At 46.5% G+C, this 12,480-nt stretch overlaps 1 protein-coding gene across 2 annotated transcripts; it reads left to right on the forward strand.

Annotated features, from left to right (window-relative positions):
* The first annotated feature begins 9,323 nt into the window (after positions 1 to 9,323).
* Positions 9,324 to 12,360, forward strand: RARRES2 (retinoic acid receptor responder 2). 2 transcript variants are annotated; one of them, XM_080932172.1, is made up of 6 exons: positions 9,324 to 9,460; positions 9,744 to 9,946; positions 10,142 to 10,246; positions 11,714 to 11,809; positions 11,989 to 12,107; positions 12,251 to 12,360. In XM_080932172.1, the coding sequence occupies exons 2-5, from the start codon at positions 9,767 to 9,769 to the stop codon at positions 12,094 to 12,096; spliced, it is 489 nt and encodes a 162-aa protein (XP_080788298.1). In that variant the 5' UTR covers positions 9,324 to 9,460; positions 9,744 to 9,766; the 3' UTR covers positions 12,097 to 12,107; positions 12,251 to 12,360. The 2 variants fall into 2 exon arrangements, with proteins under 2 accessions (XP_080788298.1, XP_080788299.1); XM_080932173.1 differs by having other exon boundaries at positions 9,340 to 9,374.
* Positions 12,361 to 12,480: the final 120 nt, after the last annotated feature.

Genomic DNA, 12,480 nt, shown 5'->3' on the forward strand with positions numbered 1-12,480 from the left:
GTGGCCCATGACTAGCTTTACATTTTACCTGCTGACAGAGTGCCTTAGTGATAAAACAGGATTCCCACAAGATGATGGACGATCTTGCTCGGTCAGTCCAGAAAGGAATGTTAGCAGAGATAATCTATCTCACAGGACTATCTCTCTTGCTTGAGGTAGAAAGACAGAATGCAGAACTGCACGTAGTCCCCACGGCTGCAACCATTTCCCAAGCTCCTCATCCCGCCCCACAAGAGGTTAGTCAGCTTTTTTCCCTTGGTAGACCCCAGAGAAGCTACCACCCCTTGCTGTGTGTGCTTACGAAGACAGTCTTGTAGGTTGGAGGTCAGACTCTATCTCTTTTCCGCCTTCTGTGTCTTTATGCTGCCTCAGAAGTCTAACAATTGGCGCCAAAACCCAGGAAGAGCAATCAAGGCCCACTGGCACCCCAGACCGCCCTTGCTCTCATCTGCTGTGGTCCCCCATGTGGTGAACAGCACCCCATCTCTTACTCTCTTCTCCAGCCTTCTCTAACTTTTCTCTATCTTGCTCGGACACAGTCTGAGCTCCGGGTGGAAGGCCAGTTCTCTGTTAGATCAGACCACGAATCCAACACGGCCAAAATGTCAGGACAAGGAAATTCACAGATGCTAACTCAGAGGGGTTCTGGCTGGGTTTTGAGGGCTCCAGAAGTCCCACTCTGCCTCATCTTGAGATTCTCTGGGTCAAAGGTTCCAGGAGCTTTGCACAGGCTGTGAGAACTGCTTGACTGAGAGTTCTGGGAACTCTCCACTGGTTCCTCATTCTCTCGGCTCCTGGAAATGTAGAAAAACAGGGATGTCTCTCCTACTTTCCAGGCCTCTTTGGTCAATTTAAAACCCAAAGGACGTCTTCAGGTGGCTGGATTTGGCCCATTTGGTAGCCTGGTTCTGAACCCACCATGGGCTCTAAGTTGTCTGCACCAAAAGACACAATCGTTAGTCTATTTGTAGGCTAATCTAAAAGAGCCTTTGGGAGACTTCAGACTAGCCACATTTGTTTGGCTCTTGGTTCAAATCTGGCTTCAATACACATTGAACAATGGCCACTGCTAGCCTGGGTTAGAAAACTTCATAAAATAGAATAAAGAATGGTCCAAGTCTCCACGTCCCCCGCCACACACACACACACACACACACACACACACACACACACACACACACACACACACACACACAAACTCCAAGCTCATCTTATTAACCCTTTCATCCTTGAGCTTAGCTCCCACTTGAATCACATCCAGAGCCAGAATGCCAGCTGTTTCTACTATGTCTCAAGTCTGTTTCTCTCAACTGAAATAATTTTCTGCTCATGAGGTTCCTCTGCCTTATCTTTGTCTGCCTTCGTCTCTGCTTTGTCAAGCCTCAATGTGCTTGCTTGTATTTTCCTAATTTTGTTTGGTGGCCTCTAGGTTCTGATATGTATATTCTTGATATAAAAATATTTGTTAGGTTTTGCAGGTTGTCTGCTTCCGTCTGCGGATGGTTGTGGATTAAAAACAAAAACAACAAGAAAAGACCCTCTGTCTAAAACCTCTCAATAAAAGTTGCAGTTGTGCCTACTTAAAATAAGCACAGCTAGGATTTAAGACGGGCAATGTCATCAAACGTTCACTTCTCCCAGCTGTATTAGACACTGGTTATATGAGATGTCGAGGTTTTCTGGGCGTACAGGCTAAAATCTAAGACATGGAGCAGAATTCCATCTGTTCAGCCATGGAAAGGCCGTGCTACACACTGAGTAGAGTCCCTGAATGCTGCCTAACGTCTCCCCATAGAAAATTCTATTACAACAAATAGTAAATTTATTTGTTATTGTTAAGTCTCCTGACATTTAAATTTTTTTTACTCAAGAGAAACTTATTAAAAAATAAGCTAACTGTAATTTTCTGAATACTACTCTTTCTCGATTTTGTTTGCCAAAAGGTGTTTCCCTATTCAAGGTAATACCTTTTCAGCTCTGACTGAAAACTGTAAACTTTATGTGTGTGGTTTTAAAAGTTGTAAAATTTCAAGCAGAAAAAAAAAAATCAGTCTAAAACTTGTAACCAAAAAAGGCTCAAACTTAACAGAGATAAAATTATAAAATCCTCATTTTATAAAAGTTACTATTTTATTAAAAACTATTGAAGATAATTAGCATAAAAGTTAACAATCAGTCACCTTTTATAAATAACAAAATGCTGTAATGTACTCAGTCCTTGTAACCATGCTAATTACAAATACAATTAATTCATTTACAGAGACAAGCTTGGAGGTAGAAACTAATTTATATCTCCAAGTATTTAGCCTTCTGAATATGCCACCAAAGTTAAGCCCAAAGCAAGTTTATAGCAAACTGAAATTTATTTAATGTAAAATAATCTTGTAAATCAGAAATGTTTTTTAAAACAGATTAGGAAAAACTGGATGTTGAGTGGAGTGGCTTAAATTCACAATACACCTGCATGGCACAGGATGTCCCATGCTTGGGTAGACATCAGGAAGCAGCATGCTAGCTTCAATACAGAATAAGGATAAGGGGGTGGGGTGGGGGCTCAGACCTGCCAGGAGTCTGCTGCTTCTGTCCAAGGCTGTGTAGGCCTGGTCGACTCTGGCTGGGTAGACCAGGCCAGGAAAACCTCCTCCTCATCTATAAAGATGAATTAGTCCTCATGTCTCCCATGACAGGGGGATGGATTTCAGAGTCTGCGCCCACATCCAAAATGTCTCGAACAGCAGACAGACAAATAACAATTATTCTGCCCTCGGTGCCTCCTGAATTGACCTATGGGGATGCTGAGGACAAGGGAACCTTGTTCCTATGCCTACAACCAGACTGGTGTGGGATCTGGATGTTGCTCATGCTTTCCTGCTATCCCAGTTTTTAGTTTTGCCTCTCAGCAAAAGATCACTGGAGGTCCACATTCTAACTACCTGCTTCCTGACTCAAAGAGGCAGCCAGAGCTCTGCCATCAGACTCACAGCTTTGGAAAGCTCTCCAGACTATCCGGGCAGTGTCTTTGTAAACTTTGCTAGACAATGCTATAAAAACGACTCAGTAGGATTTTGTTTCTCTTTTGACTGTCAATCAGATGCTGGCTTTAACTGACTTCTTTGACTGAAGCTTCAGTTCCTTATGCAGGAGTCTGATGAAACGAACAGCCAGTTGCAGTTACCCTTCTGCAGAAGGTCCAGCCAGTTGTGCAGTTGCATTTGACCTCATGTTAACCTCATGTTTAACCTTACATTAACTTATGTTAATCTTGATGTAAAATAAGAACTTCCTTAATAACTTTGCCTCTTAACGTTCCCACAGGCTGTACCATTATTATCCCCTGCCTCATGTTCTGGGTCTTTGTCATCTGAAGCGTTCTGGTGTGGCCCCGGGATGGCCCTCCTCCAAGGCACTCTAGCTGCCACCTCTTCTACAGTACCCACTGTTGTCAGTGTGAAGCCGTTATAAGATAGAGCAGTTCCCCCAAAGCTATGAAGGTAGTTCCAATGACCCCTTAAAGAGGAGCTAATGCCATGGGCCATCCAAGTCATGTCTCTTCTTGCCATTCTTCTCAGGTCTCAGAACTCAGAATTACAATTCCTGGACTAAAGCCTCTTCATATCAATTAAGCTGTGTCACCAGCTCTCCATGGGGTGGGGAGGAGACGTACATTCCAGATCAGCCTAACACCCTTGGAGATGAACTCATTCTTTGGCTGCCACAGTATTCGGAGACTAGATCTTGCTAACCCTACATATTCGATATGGGCCCTCCTTCACGAATGATACTGCTCTTGCAGCTATAAATTCTAACTGGTCTGGAATGGGGCCTAAAGACACAAGAAGCAGACAAGAAGCCAGCCATAGCCTCCTCCTATGTATGGGCTTCTGGTTGCCTTCAGCCCTGGCTCCTCCCCTGGGTCACTCATTTCCACCTTATTGTCCTTCCTTATACAGATGGTTCTGCCCTGTCTTTTGGATGCTTTACTTACTGAATCTCCCCTCACCCTACAACAGTTACACTTCTCCTGATACATCTGCAAAAGGGCCTTTTAGATGTTGTGGGTAAAGTCTGGCTTTAAGGAACTTCCATCCCATTCATCCCAGGCCAGATTTGCTGTCAGCCCTCAAGTTTCTCTCGTTCCAGTCCTTCAGTGCTCTGTAACTCCCTGCGGCTGCCTCTGGTTCACTATGGTGCATTCTTGGCCATGGGACCTGCCAGTCATTGTCCTGAATAACCTTGTGCCCACTTCCTATTACAGCTCACTGTCTGTCCCGCCTCCACCTCTCCCTTGCCGTCCACCTTTCTGGGAAATCTCTCAGCTGTACTCTATAACCGAGTTGTCTACTTACAGATCTCTAGAATCATTTTTCAAATGTCTCTCCAGAAATGCACGACCCAGCAATTGCATAACCCATCAAAGCCAATCAAGTTAAAATTGCTAAGCGACCAGAGTACTTCTCTTTAACCGAGCCTGAACTATGCCCCTCTGAAGATGGACCAACGCCCCCACCTCCATTTTTTATAGTGACGAATTTAAAATGATAGAGTGCCTTGGTGACAAAACGAGATCCCTACAACATTAAAGATGCTTTTGCTCAGTCATCCCAGAAAAGGATGTTTGCAGAGATAGCCTATCCCCCATGAAGATCTGTCTTGCTTGAATCATACAGTTTCAGCAAAGACAGACTGCAGAATCACACGTAGTCCTGGTGGCTGCAACAATTTTTCTCAAGCTCTTCACCCTGCCCCATAAAGAGTTGCAACCAGCTTTTTCCCTCTGCAGATCACCTCAATATCTTCAGAGGGACAGGGACAGGGAGAGAGAGAGGGAGGGAGAGGGAGGGACAGAGAGAGAGATGGATGGAGAGGGAGGGAGACTACCCCTTTGCTGTGTGTGCTAATAAACATAGTCCCATCTGTTGACGTCAGACTCCTGTCTCTTTAAGCTGCTTCAGAAATCTAACATCCACCCTTTTTAAAAAAAAAAAAAGAAAGAAAGAAAGGAGTTCCTTATATAGATGAAATAATGCTAACCTCAGAGCATTTTATGTATGTTTGTGTATGTGCGTGCGTGTGCAACTTTTTAAAACTTTTAGAATCACCATCAATTAAAAATAATTATACACAGGTTGAGAAAGTTCAGAAGTTTAAAGAAGGTATAATTTCCTTCCCTCATAAAAAGTTTCTTTTCTTTCAGGAAAGATGCCACACACACACACACACACACACACACACACACACACACACACACACACACGATTTGGTTTTAGTTTTAACTCACGTCATTTATAACTCTCTGTATTGTCTACCATCCAATATGGCAGCCACCACCCACATATGGGTCTGCCAGCTTGCCATGTGGCCAGTGAGACTGAGATGTTAATAGTTTACTTTCAAAGGATTTTTCAATTATGTATCAGTGTTTGTAAGTGCAGGTGCCCCAGAGCCTGGAGCAAAGTTACAGGTGGTTCTGAGCTGCTTGAAACTAGTGCTGAGAGTTAAACTCTGGAAGACCCACAAACACATTTAACTACTGAGCCTTCTTCCCGGTACCAAAAATATTCTGTTTTAAATAAATATTTATTATACTGAATTGAGATTTTTTTTAAATCAGTGAATTTATATTCACATCAAGGTCAGATTGCTTGTAGCTAGAACAGAGACTGCAGGCACAGGAGGACGGAAGGGAATTGTGTGTGGCCATTACCTTCAGGCAATGCAGCGGCTCCCTGTCAGTGCACAGCTTGGTGCTCTCAGCCTCCATTTCTCAGCCTAGGAGTGCTGTCCCTCCTTCTCACACCCTTCCACACACATGATGTAGCTGTTTTTCTCAGTCCCAGTCCCACACTGAAAGAATTTTCTGATCACCAGTCTCCAGAGCATCACCCAGCACAGAGCCCGGGGCTGGGAAATACTTGCTTTGTGTATGCATATTGGCCCTGGAACCCAGAGCTCTAGGGAAACACAGTTGTCGTCTATGAAAGTTTTATTGTCTATGAGGTAGACTCTACAGTCCCCTGGGAAGAGTCTCAGTGGGAGACTATATCTATCGGGTTGGCCTTTGGGCGTGTCTGGGGGATTGTCTTGATTATGAATTGATGGGAGAAGACACAGCCGGAAAGTGGGTATCACCTGACTTTGGGTCCTGAATTACATACCAATGAGAAGAGGAAGCTCCTGAGCAGTGGTCATGCATACATTCCTTCCCTGTGACCAGCTGCTTCAGGGGCTGACCTGCCCCCTAGTAATAGACCATAACCGGGACCTACAAACAGAATAAACCCTTTCTCCCTCAAGGTTGCTTTTCTCAAAATGTTTCATCACAGCAACAGAGACAAAACTGGATCTCCATCTCATATCTCTGCTCACCCATAACTGTGGACTGAAATGCCAGGAATGGGTTCTTGGAGGTGAAGGCAGTGCTGGTACTGTCAGAGTGCATGTAAGGAAGCCTTAAGTCCATATGAAGAACTGGTAAGGTGTGAACAATCGTGGAGAGAATTTATGTCCAACATCACTAGCCAGTCCCTTTCCCTAAGTTTCCCGCTGCATCCTCAACAACTTGAGCAAAGGGCTCATAATCCTACCTTACAGACAAAAGATGGTCTGGCACACCGGGAAGCTGTATGGGGTCTTCCTTTGTTAGAGCTCAGGGCTGTAGCAACAGCCTTGACAGGGAGAAGACTGCAGTGCTATGGAACAGACACTGGTGGCTTGTGCATACTCAAGCACTCTACCAACCCAGAACCAACTCCCAAGGTCTACAGAAAGGCACTGTTCTAAAGAGATATGCAGTGACGTCACATGGTTCCTACCCTGCACACGCCTTTAACACCAGGGAGGCAGAGGCAGGCACATGTCTGAGTCTGAGGCCAGTCTCGTCTACAGAATGAATTTCAGGCTGGCCAGGGCTGTACGATGAGACCACGTACCAAACAAAGAAGGATGGAAAGAAGTGGAGGGCAAGAGGGAGGGAGGGATAAAGGGAAGGAGGGAGGAAAGGAGGAAGAAGGAAGGAAAACAGCAGAAGAGGGAGGGAGAGAAGGAAAAAGACGGGAAGAGAGAAAAGAGTGAGAAAGAATTAAAATTTTTCTGGGAAATCTCAAGTTGAAACAATGCAAAGGCTGGAGCTTACAGGACAAACTTATGACTCAGAAAGATGTCATACAGCCCTGGTGACTTGTCAGACCACCTTACTGGAGACTAGGGAGGCACTGAAGGCTGGTGATGAGTACAACTAGGTGGGACTATAAGTTGACCATAAATATTCGCACTCTTGCAGTCTGAGCCTCAGAGGTTGACGGATGCTCAGTGGTCAGGCACACTGGATACTCTTCCAGGGGACCGGGGATTGATTCACAGTGGCTCACAACCTTCTGAACTTTAGATCCAGATGATGTGATGCTCTCGTCTGACCTCTGTAGACAACAGCCACATGTAATACAGAGACATACATCCAGGCAAAACATTCATACACAAAAATAACAAAATACTTTAAAAAATTAGTCTAGTCTTTATGCCAATACCTGAAAGGCAGACTCTGGAGTTACTGTAGCTCTTCATCATTTTCCCAATATGGCCACATTTGAGTAAATCCTTTTCTGCTTTCCCTATTATTTTTCTCTGTAACTGGGGGGGGGGGGGGCTTACAGCAGAGCCTAGTTTACTGGGCCTGCCAGACACCACACTTTGACCCTAAGGACTCTGTTAATGATCCTAAGGAATGACAGGTATGATTAGTGATATACAGTCTAGGTTTTGCCCATTTGCTCAAGAAGTTGAGCCAACAGTTGGACACTTTTCTCTGTCTCCCTTATGAGTTTCAGCAGTGCATTCTGTCCCAACCACAGGCTCCTAATGCTCCAATAGCTCATGGGAGGCCAGAAGTCATCTCGCTTAGAATGTGGACCTCAGGAATGGCCGAGAAAAGCAGCACATGGAGCCAACAAGTTCAGGCGTCAAGAGTGCGTTTCTGGAAGAGGCTTACTGACAGGAGAGTCTCAGCTCAGGATTTCCCTCACCCAGGAAAAGCGTAAGGAAAGGCAGCCCCTGAGCAACTAGGAATGTAGAAGAAAGTTCGTCAGTCCTCTTCTCTGATGGGTAATGGAGGAAGGGACTTAGGAAGGTGGAACTGGGAGTGAGGCTGAAACTGGAATGAAAAGTGAATAACTTAGTGAAAAAAAAAATTAAAAGATTGCAGGACCTTCAAACTATCCAAGATCTAAAAATCATCAGACCCATGTCATTTTTCTAACCTGACATAAAATGGCCTTATTTTTTCCCCCAGCTTATTCGTTTAATTAATTGACTGAAATTAAACTATCTTTAGTGCCAATAAGTACTCGGAAGTAAAAAAAATACATTTCCAAAAGGAAGTTCTTCAGAGAGCACGTAGTTCTTCATTCCTTAGGAAAAGGTCCACCTGGTCAGCAGTGATCCGGAAGGCCTCAGGTCCTCGGACAGGAAGCGGTGACACAGCCGTGACATAAGGGCTCCTGCACTTGCTCAAGTCCTTGGAGACTGAGCTGGAGAAATGAGTCAGGGTCAGGGGTCAGGGGTCAGGGGTCAGGTAGGCTAGTCTGGTGGAAGCTGTGAGGTGGATGGAGTTACGACTGCGGGAGCACATCCAGCCTTGCAAGTCTATACATGGAGACCTGAGAGTTGGTGGCGGGTCCTAGGAAAGGTGGGTCTGCTTGGAGCCTCTGCAGGAAGAGACTGATGTCAGTCAAAGCTAGGCTTAAGTGGGTGTGAACAAGACCAAGACATCAGGAAAGCCACAGTACAGGTCTGCGAGGCAGATGAAGGCAGCAGCCAGTGACACAGGAGCTCTCTCACTGGACACTCAGACAGGCTGATACTGAAGGATCCTCCCTTTCCCCATCGGTGGCTTTCTAGTGGAAGATCACCTGTTCAAGCAGGGCTCTATCGAAAACAGCTCCCTCAAGTGTTCACAGTATTGTGCTGACAGACAACACTAAGGCTGGAGAAGAGGCAAAGCAGAGAAGCTCTATCTCACATGAGAAAGCCCAGGACTGGGTTGGGAGTGAGATGGAGAAATACCCACTGCTGGGGACAGTTGTCTTGATGGCAGCTGCAACCTGGTACGAGGAGGGTTAAGCATCTTGCAGTTCCCACCGGCCTTGGACCTGCTTGTCCTCCCACATTTACGTCTTCTGAAAAATATTCAGCCTGCAGCCTGTCTCATTTGGTGCTCCAGGCCCTCGCCTTCGCCCTCCCCCTCTTTTGGCTCAGTGCAAGAGGGCGGTCAGGGAACTTTGGGAAACAGGAAACTCCAAAACTCTGGACTCTGGGAGAAGGGTTAGTGGGAAAAGGCGGGGCTTTGGGGATCAGAGAGAGGAGAAAAGGGAGATGAGAAGGTGAGAGGGGACAGCTACCAGGGAGCTGTTCGAGGGACCACACAGAAAAAAGCCTCCCTAAAGCAACAAACCTGATATTTTTCAAGGTACCAGAAAGGGGCTGGGGATCTGGGACATGAAGGGAAGACGCAGAAGGAGAAGAAAATGGCTCAGAAAAGAGGCTGTAGGGTTATATCCAGCAGGACTACTTCACAGAGCTGTTGGCAGGGAACTCTAAGACTTTGCTGGCCTCAGGAAACAAGGCCTTGCAGAATGGGAAAGGCTAGTGGGATACCAATGGAGAGTCGGAAAGGGACACTTCTGTCCCCAGGAGTAGGTCAGACCACCATCACAGCTCCAACAGCTGAAGACCACACATCATCTTTGCAGGACCATAGGACTGAGGGGAAGCCATGAAGTGCCTGCTGATCTCCCTGACGCTATGGCTGGGCATAGTGGGGACACAAGGGACAGAGCTTGAGCTCAGCGAGACACAGCGCAGGGGCCTGCAGGTGGCTCTGGAGGAGTTCCACAAACACCCATCTGTAAAGTGGTCCTTCCAAGAGATCGGCGTGGACAGCGCTGACGACATGGTTAGTGGTGTGACTGGGCAGAGAATGGAGAGCTGCAGTGAACTCCCAGAAGGCTTTACTGGGAAAGGTCCCCAGCCAGCCACTCTCTGAGGCTGTGCCAGTTAAGGTGTTGGGGGAGGGGGAGTAACATCCATTACCTGCTGGCCCTCTTGTCTGCCTTCTTGTCTGCCTGTCTGTCTGTCTGTCTGTCTGTAGCCCTTCTCAGCTGGCACCTTTGTGAGGTTGGAATTTAAGCTCCAGCAGACTGGCTGCCGCAAGGAAGACTGGAAAAAGCCGGAGTGCACAATCAAACTGAACGGGGTGAGTGAAGGGTCTCTTGTTGATGGGACAGCTTGCCAGAGTAGGAACTGGAGCCCAGAGAAGCACCGTGCTCATCACTGGGGGCTGTCTAATTTTGCCACTAGAGTGGGTCTTCCTAAAGAATCTTCTCTATGGAGTTTACCCTGTATCCTGGGCAGGGTATATAGAGCTGCTTCATCGAAGGGTTTCACAGTAATTGGCCACCCTGAGGGTGACATTGCTGCTATGAACTGACCTCGGGCTAGAGGTGCAGTACTTTTGAGTTAAGGTTCTTGATCTCTTACAGTTTTGTGGGTTCACTTAAGGTCCTTGTCCCCTCCTGGGGTTAAGGGAAGGGACTGAATCATACTGCTGATTTAGCAAGACTCTTGGTTTCAAGGACCTTTTGTTCAAATTAAGTCTTAAAGGACAAATGTAAATATGAGGCCAAGGTAGTCGGGGCCCTTGCTGTGCAAGCAAGGGCCTGAGTTTGAATCCCAGCACCCGTCTGAAAACCGCTGGGCATGGCTATACCCAAGGCTGGCTGGCTGCCAGTCTAACTGCAGGTTCAGTGAGAGATTTATTTCAGTGGAATAAAGCAGAGTGGTGAAGTGAGACAGCCGATGTCCTTGTCTGACACATACATGCATAGGCACAAATACACACACACACACACACACACACACACACACACATACAGCAGAGAAAAACAGAGATAGACAGACACCATCTGGGGAAGATTTTTGCCTTCAAACATGTTTTCACATTAGCATAGGCGCTTGTGAATACACCTATGCATGCTATATACTGCCTATGAGCAATACACATATGTATGCTCACACAGGAATGATCCCTGCACAGACTACAGTCTGCAGGCAAGCCAAGGGTAGCATACACTTGAAATGCCAGCATTGGAGAAGTTAAAGCAGGTGAACTGCAAGTTCTAGGCCAGTCTAGGCAACTTCTTGAGATTGTGTCCAAAGGAGAGAACCTCTAAACTCTCCTATCCCAGGGTAAGCTGTATGCCCATCTGGCTTGCATGTCACCTTGCCCTTGGATTTAGTTATTTTCCTGTTGCTGTGATAAAATGCCATGACCAAAACTGACTAATAATAGGAAAGGTTTATTTTGGCTTAGGGTTCCAGAGGAATAAAAGTTCATCATGGTGGGAAACAGGGAGGTGTGGATGCTACCAGGCATAGCCACCAGAGCAGGAAGCTGAGAGCTCACAGCCTTCCAAGTAAACTGGAAGCAGAATGAACTGGGAGTGGTCCAAGGTTTTAAAATCATAAAGCTTGTCCCAGTGATGCACTTCCTCCATCAAGGTCAAACCTTCTAAGCCTCCCCAAACAGCATCACCAATTGGAGACCAAGTATTCAAATATCTCAGCCTATGGGGGACATTCTTATTTAAGTCACTATATTCCTCCACTCTAGAGCATGCCAGAAGGCTAGTCTCTACCCTGACACTCACATTCTCCTCCTCAGAAAAAGCGGAAATGCCTGGCCTGCATCAAACTGGACCCCAAGGGTAAAGCTCTAGGCCGGATGGTCCACTGCCCAATTCTGAAGCAAGGGTCTCAGGTAAGAAGAAAAAGAGGTTAGGGAGAGGCCTGGGGGACAGATCAAATCTGACTCTGTGGGAGAAATACAGGAAACCTGGAAAGAAGAGTCGGGTAGGGGGACAGCTGGGACATTCCCCTGGGGGTTGTGGCAGTGCCTCCCTGCCTAGGCATTGCTGCAACAAACACTGGTTCTGGCAGGAGCCTCAGGAGTCCCAGTGCAATAAGGTAGCACAGGCTGGTGAGGACTCCCGCAGCTACTTCTTCCCTGGACAGTTTGCCTTCTCCAGGGCCATGCGAAGCAAATAAGCCCTGGACAGGTAAGTGGTTAATGGGGAGAGCCAGCCACTTGGCATGAACATTGGGCTAAGGGACATGTGAAACGTGAAGAAAAAAAAAAAAAGCTAGGATCATACCAAAGCAACCTCACACACACACAATCTGGTTTTCCCTTCTCCTCTAGGACTTCATCTTACTTCCTGTACAGCTGTGGCAGTACCCAGCAGAAGCATATGGCCTCCGGAAGACTTTCAACTCTAGACTAATAAAATGGCCGAGTCTGCTCCTTTCCAACCTTGTGTTGTTCTTCCCTTAGCTCAGACCATACATATGAGAGAAGCTCAAAGTCAGTGTGTGTGTGTGTGTGTGTGTGTGTGTGTGTGTGTCCATACTTCCTACCTAGTACCAGGAAGA

Source organism: Micromys minutus (genome assembly GCF_963924665.1).
Source record: "Micromys minutus genome assembly, chromosome: 18".
In the NCBI taxonomy this organism is placed as follows: domain Eukaryota; kingdom Metazoa; phylum Chordata; class Mammalia; order Rodentia; family Muridae; genus Micromys; species Micromys minutus.